The sequence below is a fragment of the Agelaius phoeniceus genome, chromosome 1 (genome assembly GCF_051311805.1).
Source record: "Agelaius phoeniceus isolate bAgePho1 chromosome 1, bAgePho1.hap1, whole genome shotgun sequence".
In the NCBI taxonomy this organism is placed as follows: domain Eukaryota; kingdom Metazoa; phylum Chordata; class Aves; order Passeriformes; family Icteridae; genus Agelaius; species Agelaius phoeniceus.
In genome coordinates, this window is record NC_135265.1 from 52,455,773 (window position 1) to 52,473,736 (window position 17,964).

A 17,964-nucleotide genomic window follows, 5' to 3' on the forward strand; every position below is an offset into this window, starting at 1 on the left:
AAGCCATCCCAGATAACAAGTATTGTTAGTGTGATGTATTCAGACAGTGTTGATGCTGTGGTTTTAAAATGCATGGAGGGCATTACATTAGTCCTGGCTATTACAGAGCAAGAAAGTGAACACATATCTTTGTTTTTCATTTAATGTTGGAACTTCCTTGAATAGTAGTTGTTTAGATTTTCTCAAGATTTGCTTTCAGTTTTACTTTGATGCAGATTTAAGCTCCAGTCTAATGGTCTGTGCCTAGAAGTTTTAAACGCTGAAGTCAATTTTACCATAAGACTATCAATATTTTTATAGCAGGACTGTTTGTCTAATTCTTGTCTTAGAAGGTCTTCCAACTGGTATCAAAAGGTGTCAAATTGGTTCTGTTTCAGATGATGACTTGCCTGTGAATAACAAAGAAAAGCATTTAGTACTTTTTTATAATATAGTTGCAGTGAAATTAATGCATTTTAAAAGTTCACCTTAAATGTGAAAGTTGTGTCTGATTCTGCAGCCCTGGTGACTAGCCTTCCCATTCTGCACAAAATTGTCTTTCTTCCTGCTATTGCACTTCCTATTCATCACTTCAGCATGACTTTTTTTTTTTCCATGCCACAGGATAAAACATGTCTGAATAATATTGTAGACCTCTACTTGTCTGTGCCTATATCAGAAATCTCTCTTTGTTGGATTGTTGGATAATTTGAGTCCAATCTTGAACACTGGAAGAGTGTAAGTGAACAGGCAATAATAGCTAAACCAACCACTGCTGCTTCCAGTTAATTCTGACCTTTGCTGTGCTTGGCTGGAAATGAAAGTCCAGATTGCATAAGGTGCAGAATGATGGGTATGGTCTGGCCACATCCCTCGAGACAAGCACAAGGGTGTGAGGCAAATCAAGCCAAAGGCCTTGCAGTGGCAAATGGTGCATCTGCCAGTGTGTGCCTTGAAAAGCCTGCTTTATGGTTTGTGTACATTGCTGCCCCCACAAAGTGACTGGTTACTCCACTGTGTTTATTTTCAAATGAGAGTTGGTAATGGGACACAAGCATCACTTCCATGTATATAATAGTAAGTGTGGTTAGGATTTCTATTTAAATAGTAAGTTCTCATGATTCAGTTGAGTTCTGTGTTGCCCTAGAGAGTTGAATGCTGCCATGAAGTTTCTTTGTGATGCTGGACGAGTTATCTAAAGCTGAAGATTCACTACTGGGAATTGTGTGACCTTATTCTGCTTGACCAGACTGAGATGTTTTACACATAAAGAGTAGAAGTCCCAAGTACTCAGAAATGCAGCTACAGACTATAGGACTTAAGATGAAAAGAAGCATCCCATCACACAGTGAAATCAGAAATGCAGCTCTCACATTCTCCAGAGAAGCACCAGCATTAATTGACAAATTTCATTGCAAGGCATGGCACCCTTCTAGGCACAGTGGTTGATGATGTGGGTAAATTATCCCATGTGTATGGCCATGTTTGTAACTTATTGTGAGAAATTAGTTCGTTTGAATTCATCCACATAAATTCTTGTAGAGTGTTCTCCAGAGGGTAACACATTGCAGCTTTTCAATAAGACTGTTTGCACAAATCCCTTCTTCTCCCTACTCTTACTGGAATTTGCCTGGAGAATTAAGAGCTGCAAAATATTTAAAAATCAATAGAATTTACATGAAAAAATGAACACTAAGATGCATTGACAGGGATAACAGTGCCTTTGCACAAAAATCAGTTGTGTATGCATATTTGATTTATTCATTCAAGAAGTTTGAGAACATGTTTGTAAGGTCTGTGATCCTTTTACATAATTTGTGCAGGTTTATTACTGGAGTTGTCGCTGTTATGAGGAAAATTAAATGGCTTGTTTGGAGGCTGGGGATTCAGTGTGGAAAAAAGCAACTACACAATGTTTTATTAGCAGTGGCTATAATTAATACAGTAGTCTAAGCTTAAGTGTTTCTCTGAATTAAAGCTGACAACTACCTTTTCAGCAGGAGCACAGATGGAGGAAGTAGATTTTACTGACTTGAAGTTTTACCATTTTCAGAGTAGTAGTTCTGCAGGAGTTGTGAAAATTTTAAAACGTGAAATGTTTATATTTTAGAGTGTTGATTTGGTCTGCATAATGATCCTAGGAAATTATCCTTTTTTATATTCCTTGGTATCGCAGCAGAGCACTGGCTTTCCCCATGAAAGGAAGTAGTGTTGGGGGAAGTCTTGGTTCAAGAAAGAGAACAGCAGTATGAGGAGTCTTTTTTGTAGAAGGTGCACTATTTGTTCTGTTCAAAGTGAGGTTTTAACCTAAAAGATAACCTTAGAAATAGCATCTTAGGGTTTGATGTTAAGTGCTTTTTCAGGAGTTTAAAATGCTATATTTATAAGTTTTAAGTCCCCCTTACACCTTCCATACATGATAAAGGTGTTAGATTGGCTCTTAAATATAAAAAGCTTAAGTTTAGCACCAAATTTTGATGAGTATAAAATTTAAAAAGTGTCATGTAAGTTAAACTGATCTTGCAGCATAAAATATGAATAAAAATTCAGAAGCCAAAAGCCATGTGGCTATTGGCATATTTACATTAGTATTTTACTGTGGATCAAGAATATAATTTTGAAGCAAGTCACGTGATCCTGCCTGTTTGCTGTGGTTTAATTCATGTTGCAGGGTGGTTTTGGAATATGTAAACTAATTTCCTTTGGATAAAAATGTGCTGTAGGAGTGCACATAACCCTCTCCTACTGCTAATGTGTCTACAAAACCAGACTAAACTTAACCTGAAGTAGCCTCCCTCTCTTCCTTTCTCCCAGAACATGTGTGATGTGAATATCATACCTTCAGCACCAACAGTTTTGCTTTACAGACTGATTTTATTCTGCTATGCCACTTGCTGAGGTAGATCTACATACTACTCATAGTGAGCTACCAAAGATATTAACTGATAAAATCAGAATCTTGGCTTGTGAATGAGAAGCCAACTTTCAAGAAGTGCTATATCAACAAGTAAATTAAGAATTGTATGTGTGTAGCAGGTAGGAAACTATGGTTGGGTTTTTCAATGTCTAAAAAACAAAAAGCAAACAACCATGATGAAGAAAGCCTTTCAGAAAATGGGGAATACTCCTTAGTCTGACAGACCTGCTCCCCCTTAGTTTCTACTCAATAATTTACTTCATTCCTGGTGGTGAGATTGTTCCATTTGAGTATGTTTGAGAAGTGGATGGTAGCTCTTGAAAAAAGCCCTGAATGAAATGGTCCATTTCAATAAGAATTGTATCAGTTTTGAATTTACATTTGGAGACAGGTGCTTACTTGGCAGTAAAATGGTGTAGATTTGGTGCTCATTCCCCCAAACTCCTTTGTTTTAGTTTGAAAACCCCAAGTCTGAAAACCCACAGTAATCTTGCTCTGGTGATCTGTAGCAATAGCTGGATTGATTGTTACTGTGGTTTTGTTATGTTTGCTGGTTTCATGAACTGCTTTCCCAAGGGTTTATTATGATAGGCTCACAGCACATCTGACTTATGTGGAATTCTTAGAATCACAATTTTGGTGTTAATTCTTGTGCAGCTGAAGGAACATCAACTGCCCAAAGAGCTGCCTCAGCCCTGTTTCTGTACAGTCTTATCAGTCAGTTTTGGAACTGTGAAAAACAGCCTTGTCCCTTCCTATGTACTTGGCATTTAAGTAGGCAGTGACTGTTCATTTAAAATTAATCTGAGGGGCAGGAATTTTCTGAGAAAGTTATGGTACTGGAAACAATTTTTTTTTGGGGGGGTTCATTTTTGTTTTTTTAATTAGTTTTTTGTTTCATTGGGGGTTTTTGTTTGGCTATTTTTTGTGGGCTTTTTGTTTTCGTGTGGGTTTTTTGTTTTTTTTTTTTTGCTGTTATGGTATATTTATGTATATCATGGTGCATCTGTAGACTGATGTGAGAACAGAAACATAAGCAGGAAGTTTTCAGTAAGATCACTCAGAGCTTTTTCTCTCAGAAGCTGTTGTATATTTGGATGTCCACCTATATGCTCAGGAATGTGTATAACTGCAGTGTCTTTTCAATGGATCTTGGTTAGTATCTTGGGTGTTTAGATATATTTCTATCAGTACACAAATTTTCTGGAAACTTATAACCACCTTCCAACTTTTAGCTCTGCTCCTATACTACCTGTCTCTTGCCTACTTCTTCCTCAGCACTGAACCTCCTTCTTTGCTGATGTTTGATGGATCATGGAAGGGAAAGGAATGGCTTCTCTTCAGGCAAACAGTAAAATGCAAATACCAAAGAAACAAACCCAAAACATTAATTGTTTAGTGGAAGCCACTTTCTGTGGCTGAAACTTTGAATTTGAAGTCATACTTTTTCAGCACCTTGAGGCATGCCTGTATCTTAGCACAGCATGTCCCCCCATTCTGTATTAGCACTTACATCATGTCAGAAAGTCTGGGAATAGCAGTGATCTTTCCCAAAGGTCCTCTTGTTTGAAGCATTGAAAGTTTTTTCCCCACTTCAGAAAATTCAATACCAACATCCTTGCAGTATGCAGAGAAACTCTTTAGTGATATGATTCTAACACTGAAAGGAAGCAAAGTGGCATATATTAATTTATTGGCTACAGAGAAAAGGTTGTCTTTAAAAATGTGTCTTTTACCTATGCTTTGTGATGGACATACTGCCTTAAGACTGGCATGGGGCAAAGGGAATGAATTAAAAATGCATAATGATATTATAAGTATAAAATAGCTAGGTAAATACAATATAACAGGGAGAAGCCAAGAAGGCTTTTAGAATAGCAAATCTGTGCTCTAAAATATATTGGAATTGTTCAGAGTGAGTTACCATGTGGTAAAAAGTCATTGCATAGGCAGTGCATAGGCTATCAGGGAGGTTCACAACACTTTTGATAAAAGCTCTTTTCAAAGCAAGAAAAGTTGCTTCTCATGCTTTGCATAAGAAGTTTCATCAAAGAAGTTCAGCTAAATAATTTTGGAAAGAAGAAAAAGAAAAAAAAAAATCAGTAAGGATGAGGTGATGGTGCCAGTGTAGAAACTTGTAGGCATTGTTGATTGATTGATTGATGGACTGATTTGTAACTTAGGAAAGGTTTCCAACAGAAATAAGTGATCCAGTTTTATTCAAAGATTAGGATTTTTCCAAGTCTGCCAGAAGATATTTTAGCTGTATTTTTTCATGTAACTGCCTGTTCACATAGTTGTGCCCATGTTCATTCTTTCTCAGTAAGTTATGCCTGTAAGACTGCAAGGTTTATAAGCATCAAATAGAAAAACAAGAGGGGGGGAGAATTTGGTTCCTTAAATGCAAGTAAAATTTCCTATAGTCATCCTCCTTTTCTGTAGGCCTGTACATCACAGGCCTTACTGTGTAGCTAATTCTTCTACAGGAGGACTTTGACCATGGGATGTGACTCCATTTGTTCTCTGTGTTGATGTAAATATCAAAAATAAGCTGCAGGTTTTGTCAGGAGAAGTTTATTCTTTTCTGCTTTTGCTGCAGATGGTTGAATTTGCTCAGGCTGCAAGAGCTGCAAAAGTACATAATGAAAGAGAAAATTATACTAAAAATGGAAGAAACTATGCAAGAGAGAAACTTATTCTGCCTTTAGGAAAAGGCTCACAAAAGCTTCTTCAGTGGAGACATCCATATCTGGGGATATTGCTGGTGATTTCTTGCTTACAGAAACCTTTTTCCCATTAGTCCAAACAGAGCACAATGTCACTAAGAGTTGGGTCAGGGTGCTAATTATCTTTGTGAAAAATAGATGGGTAGACAGTCCAGAAGATAGATATGTCCTAATTTGTTGAGGGCTTTTAAAGATAAATGGCCTCAAAGTAGATTTGTTTTCAAATGAATAGCCAGTAGAGTGTTCAGAGCAGTGGCACAGTGAGCTCTCATAAGTTTTTCTCAGAGCTATTAATGTTGCAAATTCTGTCTGTTGACTGGGTGTTTGCCATTAGATGTCCCAATATATTAATAGTTTTTAGGGCAATGGTTGCAAATTATTGCAGCCCAATTTTATTACTGTTTTACATCTACTGAGGACTGAGCCTCGTGTGCAGCTTTGTATTAACTCTGCAGGCACCATTAAAATATTGACATTTAGGCTCATTTTGTCAGCATTAATCATACCATTAATCATAGCATTTTATCATGCCTTAATTGTATGAAATGACTGGTTTGAAATGACTGGAGTGTTCACTTCTCTAAAAGCAGGTGAAACAATAATTTCCATTTCTCTACTTTTTCAGCCCATAACTGCACTTTAAAAAACCCAAACAACAAAGCACCCTAAAGACAATCCCCGCTCCATCTCCTAACTGTGTGTGCTGTGGGCATCTACTTCTTGACTTCTTTGCAACAACTGAACATGTAAGACCCAGCATCTCTTATGGGCCTCACTGGAAGCTCTTAGAAGTGTCATCTCTGAAAATCAGCCTCTGAAATCTCAGTGTAGACACCTGCAGCCAGGTCTTGGCTTCAAAAATGTACCCTAATATATATAACAAGAGTACTTCTGATGGGCAAAAAAAAAAAAGCTGCAATCATATGCTGAAATGGTTTAAGGGTTTAAAACATTCACAGAAATGCCTTTTGTGATTCACCAGCAAGAATAGGCTTACAGCACCTGTGCCTGTTTTGTATTACTGTACCAGTAACAGAACCTGGGATATTTGCTGGCTCTTTTCAATGGAGAGCATCACTAGATGATTATGTTTAATACAAGGAGTTGGCAGCCTTTCTCACTTAACAATCATTAGGAGATCTGCTGCTGAGGTCCCATTTTGTGAGGCAGCTGGAAATTGGCACTTAGTTTGAATGTATTGTTTTCTACCTTTCTCTTAAAGTTCAAGGACAAGGCAAAACTGCACTCAGAAAAAACTTTTCTCACTTTCCTTTGTTTACTTGGTCCCTCCACCTCTCTCTATGAAAATTTATTCTCCTATATATACATAAAATAAATGGAAGTGAGGTCAATGTCAGCAAAGATGGAAGCAGAAGGCTTGAGGGAAAGTATTTGAAAGCACCAGGCTATGATAATCATGTAGAATTTTCACTAGAGTAAAAATAATCTAGGTCTTCATTTCTATTTCTCTTGATAGTTATGAAGGAGAACAATACTGTTGCTTCTGTTTTAGGAAACTGAGGCCTCAAATGGTTCAGTGGGGAGGGAAACCCTAAATCACTCAAAGAGAAAGGGGCAGAAGAGGTGGAATAGTGGTATCCCAGTCTGATGACCTTCACTTTGTTCTCCTAATCACGCATTTAAATAATTATTTTAAGACTGACCCTTCCAATTCCCATCCCTAAATATTCTTTCAACTTCAGCAGTTTGACCAGCTGTATTTTCCTTGATAACATGGTCTGGCTTAGGCCACAGGCTTCTACTGTAGCCTTCTGCCTCCTGTTATACTGGATCTTCTCAAAAGACTTTCTAGTGATAGAGGATTTCACTTTTCAATAACAGTGGCTTCACATGACCAAATATTATTCATTAACTCGATTGCCTAAGGATATCAAGCTCCAGGGGAAACTTGTATTCCTATATGATTGGCAAGATAATTAGGAAGTGAAATAATGCAAATCCCACTGCAGGCAGCTGTCAAAGATTTACGTATTTACTCTTTGAATTCAAAGTGTGTCATATCATACATCCTTTCTTTCTTTTAAGGCTTTTCTAACTGTAGGTTTATTATCGACCTTCAGCATGCATGTTTTGCAGGGACAGGAGGCTTTATGAGCTCAATCAAGTTGGGCTTGTAAATCCACTGAGGTTTTTAGTCTGCAATATCACCTAGATAACACAGGCTAAAGTACACTTTTGCTTTTACTAGCTTTTAATTTTAAGTCCCGGGTCATGGCCTTTCGTTCTTTATTTGTAGAAATCTACCGCAATTAAAGCTTATACATGATATGAAAACACAGGGAAGCCACTGATGGCAGCCAGAGTTCTGCATCCTCCAGGAGGGTGGAATATTGGGTATAGGTTAGAGATCTTATATGGAGTCTCCTCCAGCCTTCCCCATTAACAGAGACCAGGGTAAGCTCATATCAGTAATTGCTGCATCCAGGCAGCAGTAGCAAGTGGGAGATTAAATGAGAGAGCTGTATAGATGTGGGGTCCTGTTGAGGATGGCCTTCAGTAAGTAAAGTCACTTATAAATTAATCATGTAGCAAAACCCTACCAAGTAAAAGGTATTTTATGAAGTTCTGACAGTTTCTCAATCTGACAGTGGTAAAACTTGAGAAGCAAGGATATTCGTGGAGTTACTCTGATGTGGTTGGACTAAAATACATCTGGCAAAAATAAAATTAAAAAAAAGGACAAAAAAAAATCAATATTATTGCTAATGAGAGCCAACATTTATCTTACAGGGAACCTGAAGTTTTGCCTTCTGATTCTGAACCAGCCTTTCAACAAAGGTCATTTCCATTGTCTGTGGAGCAGAGGTAATAATAACTTACATACATCTTCATTTGGTTATTTTCTTAGCTGTTACCCAGCTTCATGTCTGTTGAATTGAAGTGTGGTGACTTCCTCTTTACTAGAGCAACCTTCTGGTGAGGGTGTGAACTGGCAGAGTATGTCCTTTGTTGCTGAATGCAGCAAATGAGCTGATCATGCAAATTCTGCATCCCTGCATTGCACACGTCAGAGGGAACTTTGTGCACTGATCTGTGTAAGACTGTAGCTTTTCAGAGGCTTCTTAGGAACAATCATTGTTTTGCTGACAAAGTGTAGCAGATCAATGGTACATTTAAGAGTCTGGAAGTGAGCATTTCTTTAAAGGTCATCAGTGAAAAGTGTTAAATTTAATCAAAATAAAATGAACCGTGTAGATACTAAGTTGTGAAAGTGGTGGGGAATTTGTGTGCTTGTTAGAAATATGCAAATCAGATTTCACTACTCCTTTGTTAAATATGCACAGTGCTAATCATCATCTCTGGTATGATAGCTTCAGATTTGCTGACATTTTGTGGAGATATGTAAATCTTTACAAGCTTGGAGCTATTAATTCCTCCATGCAGGAATGTAGTCCTTCAGAAGCTTTCTGAAAAGCCACAGGAACTGTCTCTAACTTATTCCCAGGATAGGAACCTTGCAGAGAGATTCCTCTTAACTGACTGGAGCAGATAGAGCTATTTGGTTGCACCACAGGCAGAAGGGCTGGCATGGGGTAGCTGTACAGTTAAAAGGAATTGAAATAAGGGATGAAGTGGGCAGGATATAGTACTTAATTCCAGTAAACCCAAATTAGGTACCCATATAGCCAGAGGAGTTGTACAAGATGATTCAAAGCATCTGAACAGGTGCTGTATCCCAAACAGACTCACTTTCATTCACTCACTTTCAGACTCACTTCTTGCTGATCATTTGCATAATCAGCAAGAAAGTAACAAGCACTCAGTGGAAGGGCTGTCCAGTTATTTTATAGATGTGATTCTACATATTTTTTTTCATTTAAAAAGCTGCACTGAAACACCTACTTTGTATTAAATAGAGAAGGAAACAAGGTGAAGCCTTTGATCTTATTTCTTTGTCCCACCTTTCCTGTTTTCAGGATTGGGGTTAAAAAAAGAGGCAGTAAACCAGACACGCACAGTTTCTGAATGGCAGTATTTAGTGTCTTGTAGTACCTTGCATGTGTTGCTTTAGTGCTGTATTTTGTTGATTAGACTTTTTTTTCTGTCTCTCTGTCCTTTTGAATTTTAAATCTTCCTCATTTGATCAAATCATGGGGCATAGTGTTCTTACTGTAACACTAATGAGCCTTTAAACTGTAGTGCTTCTGTAAAGGGTTGAAGTAAGAAGCTAAATAAAATCAAGTAGGCCAAAGACTGTCTAATTCAAAGCTACCTCAATGGGTTCCTGCTCTTTGAGCATAACTGTTTTGAAAGTGATCACTGGTGCTGTAAACAGTTTTCCTTTCCAAAGAATTTGTGGGAAGAGCAGAAGTCCTAATTAAGCTATTAAGACTTTTGCTGGTAGATTAAGAAATAGGTGGATATTTTCTAAGTAAAATGACCGATGTAGGTGGTTAGATGGTAAACATGAAATGTTTTTCTTCAAAGCATCTCAGCTGCAGCAAACCTTAGTGAATCCAGGACAAGGTTTTGGTAATGCCTGGCTTACAGTGCTAGTGGACTGTGTCAGCAGTTTTCTGGATGCTGCTTCTGGAGGAGTGTTAACACAGGGACTGTTAGAGCACTAGGAGAACCTGGGGGTTTGATATGTGAACTGAAAGAAGTTCTGAAGGATTCATCCTTAGGAACAAAGCAGTATATGCTTGAGATATCATAAAGGGGAGATGAGGAGGAAATAATGGGGCTGTTTATCCACAGAATATTGCTAGCTACACAAACCTGGGGAGAAAGGGAGAGAAAAATGCAAAGGAAAAATAAGATAAAATATTGTCCCACTTCTCTGAGTTACAGGAATTTTGGGTTGTTATACTCAGTACAGAATGCTGAAATATGTTATTTTCAAGGAGTCTGGGTCCTATTGTCCTGGTTTAGGGCAAATTTGGGAGGAAAACAAATGATACAAGCATCATAAAGTTACTCTATGACACCTCTCAAAATAATTTCTTTTGTTAGTCCTGTCAGTTTACTGTCAAGTAAAAAGTGGTGTGATGTGAGATGTCCTAAGTTAAAAAAAAAAGAAAATCACATCAATAAGTGGCTATTCTAGGCTAAAATTATCCCAGGTGTAACTCCTCTTGACCTTGAGAAAAAGTGGTTACAGCTAATTAACCTTTGTCTTATTACACACATTTATGAAATCTATTTTTACTGACATACTTTCTAAAGAACTATTTCAGTCAGTACAAGTTTGCATGAACTTCCTTCTTTGTGCTTTGTGAAGGACGCTGAAATCAGATTTCATCATTTCCAAGAGACCTCTTTTACTATTCTTGCCATACAAGCTGGATAAGTGACAACAGTGAAGGAGTACAAGCTAAGGACTATATGATTTTAATCTATTATATATCATTACTGTAATGAATCAGTCTAGATTATGTACATGTGTTTGGTGTTTGGTACAGTCATGCAGTATTAGTGCTGTCCTAAAAGCAGGATGGATGAAATGCTGGAAAAGGGACAGTTTGCCAAAGCAGGATGAAGACTCATATGGCAGACAACACTGGTTGTTCCCTGAAGGATTTAATGGGCTGCATATAGTGAGAAGGGAAAAAAACAAATGGCAAGAGGAATTGAAGAGAATAGGTCGATGAAGGGGAACAGGAGGTAATGTGGAAAATATGTCAAAGAGTCAGGACCCTGCTTTTCTCAAAGCTGCACACTTTTCTGTCTGTCAGTTTTCTATATGGAAGATTAGATCCAGTAGGTCTTACCTTAACAACACTGTCATGCATCCTAAATCCCTGCTTATGCAAAGTTTCTAGCTCCTTGTTTGAATCCTATTTAATAAAAAAAATATGGTGGTGAAAAAATCCAGTTTGAATTAGTCTCTGGGGCTACTTCTCAGGTGATTTCAAATGTAAATATATCTTTCACAGAATTGACTGTGAGTTGAAAGTCTGAAGCTGTCTTTATATTAAGTTTGAAAAGTACAAAAGCCTGGGTTTTAGTGGCTGGAAACAGAATGGGCTTTCTGGGGAGTAAATGAAAGTTCCTGAGACTTTGATTCTTCTTTTAAAAATCTCTTTAATCAGAAATGCAATGACTTACTTATGCCAAGAATTACAGCTGTGTCTAGCGTTGAGTGCTCTGACTTTTTGATGTCTCCCTAGGGAAGAGGCAGAATTATTGAAGTGCTGAGAAATCACCTCAGTGAAATTTATCTTTAAGTTCAGGATCTGAAAATTGTTTCTTGTTTCTGAAAACATTACCCCTACAAGCTACTCAAAGGATCCAAAATCTCCTTATGTCTCTGCTTTATGATAGGATGTTAAATGGCTGTACATTGCAGAGTGCTTTCCAGTCTTAAATGTTGACAATGACAGCTCTAAAGAACAAGGAGTTATGCTCTGGAAAATAAGATTATTTAAATAAAGTCAGAGTGAAATGACAACATTCTATAGCAACCTGATGATGTTGGGCTTTACAGTTGGAAAATGTCTCCATATGTATTTTTTAGTTCTCACAATGGTTGTCATACATTGGCCACTGTGCCTTCCTCAAAAGGATTGTGATTTCTTTCCACAAATAAATACTTTCCATGAAAGCTTTTCATCAAACAAAACATGTTGAACAACTTCAAATATCAGCCATTCTTACTACCAAATGTCTTTGGCTAATGTGTTAGAATAAGCTACCATCATCCCTTTGGAGCAGGCTGACTGAATCCTGACTTGTGGGAGGTGTGTTTAATGTTGGACAAGTCAATAGAAAGGAGACATCTATGAAACCAGGCTGCAAAAATATCCTTCAGGGGCACATCCCTAAACAGTCTCTTCCATAGACAGTTCTTTCCAGTGAAGGATTTTGGGGTCTATCGGCATCATCTTGTGCTGCTCTACAGACAGCATGACCAGCCACTCCATATGCATAGTATATGGGCATTTTATGATACCTTGTAGATCATGAAGAGGGAGGAGCCCCAGAAAGAGGAATGTTGCTCATCCTGGAGACTCCAGCTCTGTATTGTGTGTGAGGTCTATGTAGTGAGATAACAGAAAGCACTCTTCTATGGCAGCAGTGTAGTAAGTCAAATCCAAAATCTGTTAAAGTGTCTTCAAATGGTATTTTCTTAGACTATTTATATTGTGATGGCTTATCCATAAACTGAGTTTTCTCTATCAATACCCATATTGCAACTGCTCAATCAAAGCAGCTGTTGCATTCCAAATCTTCTTTTGAATGTCAGGAAAATTTCCTGTCAAGGCCAACCTACTCTTTGGTGAAAATGCCAAAAATGAATTGTTGGTCAGCACCTAGAGGTGACTGCATTACCAAATATCTCTCCTAACTGAACCATCAGATCAGAAAAGGTGCTGATTTGTATGCATGATTTCCAAGTCATCTGTCTTTGAATGCCACATGCTGCCATACATTTTATGTTCCATATGCTTTTGTCTGCAGTGATTGATATTTTGAATGTCTTCAGTTGAGGTTTAAGAGGGAAATAAGATATAAGTAGCAATACAAAGTTCAGGTATCAGTTCAGATTTACAGAGGGGAAGGTAACAGATCATTTGGAACAGTTTTAATGTCTGAAGAAAAGATACTGTAGTTTAATAAGAGGAGGGGAAATAACCTGACTTTCCCTGGTACTGTTTTTTTCTTCTCTATGACTAACACCTTTTCCTTTAGTCTTTGGGGGTTGAACTCACCTACACTTCCAGAATTATTAGTATGTGCAGCCATTCACTTGCCCTTTTACCTGCCATCCAATGAGCTTGCCTTGTTGGCATATGGTGAGCTTTTTTCTCACCTTTTATTTTCATTTCTAGCTGAACTTGCTTGTAATATATCTCAAATTTGTACTGGACCCAGAATTGGCAGTTGGCATAAAACTTGAGGGAATTCAGAGCAGCTACTATTAATAAATAGGAAAATGTTCATAAAAATGGTGATTGGGATGTCGCATGGGCTTGTATGCTTTATTGCACTTTCTAGCAGGCATCCAGACTAGCAGTAACTCTTACTGCTGGCCTCAGCTAAACTACTCTGATCTACTGAGAACAGAGGGACTCTGTTCTATTAGAATTCTAAAACGTCAGTATGAAGTTCATTTTTCCACATTTGAATCAAAACAGGAATATAATTTCTAGTTTGTATTTAATAACTTAAATTTGATGCTCTGTGACACTTAATTTAGATTTAAACAACATTTTGTTATGGTGATGTGCCTGTTGTTGGATTGCATATGAGTTAGGTCCTTCAATTTCAGGGGTCCTTCAACTACAGGAGTCTGAGAGAAGTTATTTGAAGTGTTCTTAAGGGTAGGGAATCTATGATATATTGTAGGAACAAGAAAATCTGGCACTCTTTAGGGCTGGCTAGTACCATGCTTTAAGCTTGGACATGAACCACAGAATCATTTGGAACAGACCTCTAAAATCATCGAGTCCAACCTTTGATTGATCACCACCTGGCACATGGCACTATGTACCACATCCAGTTGTTTCTTGAACATCTCCAGGAACTGTGACCTTACTACTTCCCTAGGCAGCCCATTCCAGTATTTAACAACCCTTTTAGTGAAGAAATTCCTTCTGATGTCCAGCCTGAACCTTCCCTGGAGCTGTCTGAGGTTACATCTCTTATCTGGTGACTTGTTACCTGGGGAAAGAGGCTGACCTTCATCTGGCTCCAGCCTGCCTTCAGGCAGCTGTGAAGAGTGATGAGGTCTCCCCTGAGCCTCCTTTCCTCCAGGCTAAACAACCCCAGCTCCCTCAGCTGCTCCTCACAGGGCTTGTGTTCCAGACCCTTCCCCTGCCTTGTAGCCCTTCTCTGGACATGCTCCAGCACCTCAGTATGTTTTGCTTTTCTTTAAAGAGACAAGCAAAACTGGGCACAGGACTCAAGGTGTGAAGTAGGATCTGGATCTTAGGACATGCAGTAGTTTGTACTAGAAGGGATTTTGGGAAGAGAGCTTTTGTAGACTGTGCTTTGCCTATGACTCTGTATAAGCTTGATATCTACCAGATTTTCAGTGCTGAACTGGAAGTTTTGATTTATCTTTAGAAAACTAAGCTTAAAACTCCAGAAATATGATAAAATTGCTCTATTTGTGACATATGTATTTTTAGTGCCTTTCTGGTTCAGAATTTGGGTTCTTGAGAGACGTAGCCTAGGTGTGTGGACAATTTAAAAGGTAAGTCTCGGTATTTTTGTGAATTTTTTAGCAAAGCTAAAGGCAAAGGTGAGGACAGAGCTGATCTTCTAGGCCTTTTGCATGGTTCAAGTCACCTCACCATAGTAGAAGCTGTGACAGAATGAGGTCTCTAGATAAATTTTGAGACACAGTCGACTGAATGTGCTTTGTTGTTGATTTTAGTTCTCTGTGAATCCAGCAGCAGGAAATTCTGATCTAAAATAATTTTGTTTGTTTTATGGATTTGAGATTTTGTTTGAAAAAATTAAAAAAAAAATAGAGTAATTAAGATTCCCCTCTGTGATGCTTTGAAAAACTAAACCCTGCTGAGCTGAAGTTCAGAGTAACAGAACAATAGAGAATTACTTTGAAGTACAAGTGAGAAGCCTAACAGATGATTACAGCAAAAGGAAAAAATGGGAGGTTATTACAGTGCCTTTTCTATGAAGCCAGGATGCAAATCCCATTAGGGGAGTTCTATTGTTACAAGATTTGCTGTATGGAAGCCTTTGATAGCATCGTGCTATATATCTGGTTACCAGGATGTTTCCCAGAGGACTGTTGAAAGAAGGAACTTTGGAAAATACTGTCAGGAGAGTGCTTTGGAGCACCCCAAGCAGAAAGAGAAGCATAAGACAATAGGAAAAAAAGATTATTCATGGCTCATTTTGTTAGTGATTCAAGAAGAGCAATTGTCCTGGGAATGAACTCGAGGAGCAGAGGTGAATGCATGAGGTTAGCATAAGTAAGGCCTGTGTCAGAAAAGAGCAGATTTTTAATCCCATGAAAGGAACTCTTGGATTTTCGCTGCCTCAAGCCACACAGTGAAAAACATTGTTTCTCTGGGAGTTACTACAGGGCAAAAGTATTATTTTCACAGCTAGAGCTTAGCATGAATCCATTACTACGGTGAAGTGTTAAGGTCATGTAAAATATGGATGTTATCTAGGGTTGTCTGTGTCAGGGTCTTCTCACTGGCTCTGATGGCCTTTGGATCAAACTATTGTGTTATAGTCTTCCTTTTTCTCTTACTCCTGGGTTGCCTTAGGGCAGACAAACCTTTTTTTAATAATAAGGAAATTTAAAAAAAAAAAGGAAAACAAAAGAAAAAAAAGTCCCAAGAAGCCTACAGTGGTACAAGTGGCTCACCTTGATCCAGTGGTGATTTCAAATGGTGACTGCTTTTTAAAAGTGGATTTTTTCTTTTTAATTTGCCTGAGTCTTGCTGTATTTCCAGATTTTGAATTTTAGAAGTTTTTATTACTTTATTACCATGACTGCAATTATGAGTAACTCAGCCAGTGAACAGTTTAACTCTTCTGTAATATGTTGAAATTATGCTAGTATTTATTAGCTACTTGACTGATGGAGTGTACATCCTTCACTGTGTTCAGTGCCTGAAGGGACAGCAGTAGTTTGAGAATATGGATGTTGGATTGCTGGTTTTCTCATCTGAATGGTATACGTGCTGTCTTGCTCACCCATATTATCAAGTATTAAAATTGAACTGTAAAGTCATATAGTCATAAAATAGATATCTTTTCTGGTCTACTCATTGTCTCTTCTCTTTTGTAAAGTACGCTGTTTTGTTAAATTTCAGCATTATATAAATGTGTTACTAAAATAGTCTGTGCATTTACATCTAGAAAACAGCATGGTAGGATTATTTTATATAATGTGTAATTGGTTAGATGTTAGCCAAAAATGTAGCACATATAAATGGAATAAGTATTGTGGCTATTAACATAATTTTTTCTTACAAGTTAACAAGTCTTCATCTGATACTCTGAAAAGACAATGGCGATGTATATCAGCCCGTCTTTGGTTTCATCTACAGTGAATCACATTGGAAACAAAACATTGTCATAGGTTATTCATTGGGGAAAATCCCACTGACCTCAGAAATAATGGGGACAAACTATTATTTTTAGGGTTGTTTTATTATCATCTTCCATTGTTGGAAGCTATATGACTAGCACAGCCTGATGTATAAGCTCTTGACATCAATATTCCCTCAGTTACTTTGAATTAATTTGGTTCAGACCTCCATAAAATTCTTTCTTTAAAGAGGGCTTCCCTCTATTTTCACTGAAATAAAGCTTAATGTTAACTTGGATGTCCTGGATAAGGTGTAACCACAAGAATCAATGTTGGTTCAATGTCAGCATCATTAGCACAGAAATAATTTGGTACTTTGGAGTATGAGTATCATTCTGTTGGATTTTCTTTTGAAAAACCCCAGATCCTTCAAACCTTTGCTGCTTGTGTTCAGAGCCCAAGGTCTGGCTCATTGGGAGTTCTGTTTCTGGCAGTGGAGGTCATTAAGCAGGTAACTAAGTTTTTCCTTGTCTGAACATGCACTTGTCTTTCAAGCTTCTTGATGTTACCTACAACAAACCCTTAGCTTTAGGCCCTGGCTTCCAGATGCCCATAGTTGTCCATAGTATCACCTTGGTGTTTTGTGAGGTGTAATAAGATATGACTAATTGATTATCAGGTTAAACTGCATAGTAACAGAACAGCACATTTGAAATGTGTTTCTTTTGAGGGGGAAAAGAGAAAGAGGAGCTAATTTGACACTGCAAGTCTTTGAAGAGGCCCCAAATATTTTGAAGTGCAAGAATTGGAAAGGCTCAGAATGCCTTTAGACTGACCTATTTGGCAACATAAGTGTCCTAAGAAAGAACACAAACTTGTAACATGCTGTCACAATGACTTAAAATTAACTTGGGGATATGCTAATTCTGTACATTGCTAATAAACTTCAGATTTTTACAAAGAATTATGAGTAAGTTATTTAGCCTGTGAAAATACATGCTTCAACAAAACAACAAGCTCATGTTTTAGTACAGGATTAAGGTGGGTCCGTTTGATTTTGAAGTCCTTTGAGGTAAAAGGCAAAAATGGTGTAAGTGCAGTGTGGGCCCAAATCATACCAGAATTAAAATACTTTGATTATCTCCTGGTTTTGGATGCCTAAATTGCCAGCTTAAGTGGATTCTGGTTTCCTAACCTTCCCTTTTTACCCATCCAGGACTGATAGGGAAGCTGAGCACTGAGGAGCTGAGACAGGCACATCTTAACAGCTTGGCCTATGTTTCATCTTGATTTAAAACCACTGAAAGCACTGAATGTTTGAACAGTCCACTTACTGTCTTGACAGCTAATCCAAGATAAAGAGA

General features: G+C 37.9%; 1 protein-coding gene across 2 annotated transcripts in view; it reads left to right on the forward strand.

Annotated features, from left to right (window-relative positions):
- The window catches only part of TPK1 (thiamin pyrophosphokinase 1), a 304,375-nt gene that overhangs the window by 49,697 nt on the left and 236,714 nt on the right, over positions 1–17,964 (forward strand). The window contains exon 2 of one of the 2 annotated variants that reach the window (XM_054639468.2): positions 8,374–8,448. The exons of the other annotated variant lie outside the window; for it this stretch is intronic. Coding sequence (XP_054495443.1) covers positions 8,374–8,448 — 75 coding nt within the window. The remainder of the gene's footprint in view (positions 1–8,373; positions 8,449–17,964) is intronic. 2 annotated transcript variants of the gene reach the window in all.